A 590-nucleotide genomic window follows, 5' to 3' on the forward strand; every position below is an offset into this window, starting at 1 on the left:
GCAGCAGCAGCAGCAGCAGCAGCAGCAGCAGCAGCAGATACAGCAGCAGATGGGAGACAGCAGCGTAAAAGCTGCTGCTGCTTCTTGCAGACAGCAGATCGAAGCCCTCGCGGAGCAGCAGGCTGCTGCTGCTGCTGCAGCAGCGCACATCAGCAGCAGCAGCAGCAAGAGCAACAACGAGAACAGCAGCAGCAGCAGCAGCAACGCAAAGGATGTGCTGCAGCAAGTGACAGTAGGGGGCGTCCCCGTGCTGCAGCTGCTGCGCGCTGCTGCTGCTGTTGGCGGAGACTGGCAGTGGGGCTGCAGCCTGCTGCAGCAGCTGCTGCAGCAGACAGCACACTTCGCAGACTTTGACTCGGGAACAGAGTAAGCAGCAGCAGCAGCAGCAGCTGCAGCAGCAGCAGCAGCAGCTGCAGCAGCAGCAGCAGCAACAGCAGCAATAGCAGCAGCAGCAATAGCAGCAGCAGTAGCAGTAGCAGTAGCAGCAGCAGTAGCAGCAGCAGCAATAGCAGCAGCAGCAGCAGCAATAGCAGCAGCAGTAGCAGCAGCAGTAGCAGCAGCAGTAGCAGCAGCAGCAGTAGCAGCAGCAG

The 590-nt window shown here is 60.5% G+C and overlaps 1 protein-coding gene across 1 annotated transcript in view; it reads left to right on the forward strand.

The window, feature by feature from the left end:
* Positions 1-49: 49 nt before the first annotated feature.
* EMH_0075470 (uncharacterized protein) overlaps positions 50-590 on the forward strand; it is a gene marked incomplete at both ends in the record, with an annotated part of 4,191 nt that continues 3,650 nt past the window's right edge. The window contains one exon of the mRNA XM_013499600.1: positions 50-366. Coding sequence (XP_013355054.1) covers positions 50-366 — 317 coding nt within the window. The remainder of the gene's footprint in view (positions 367-590) is intronic.

Source organism: Eimeria mitis, genomic scaffold, assembly GCF_000499745.2.
Source record: "Eimeria mitis Houghton genomic scaffold, Emh_scaff4483, whole genome shotgun sequence".
In the NCBI taxonomy this organism is placed as follows: domain Eukaryota; phylum Apicomplexa; class Conoidasida; order Eucoccidiorida; family Eimeriidae; genus Eimeria; species Eimeria mitis.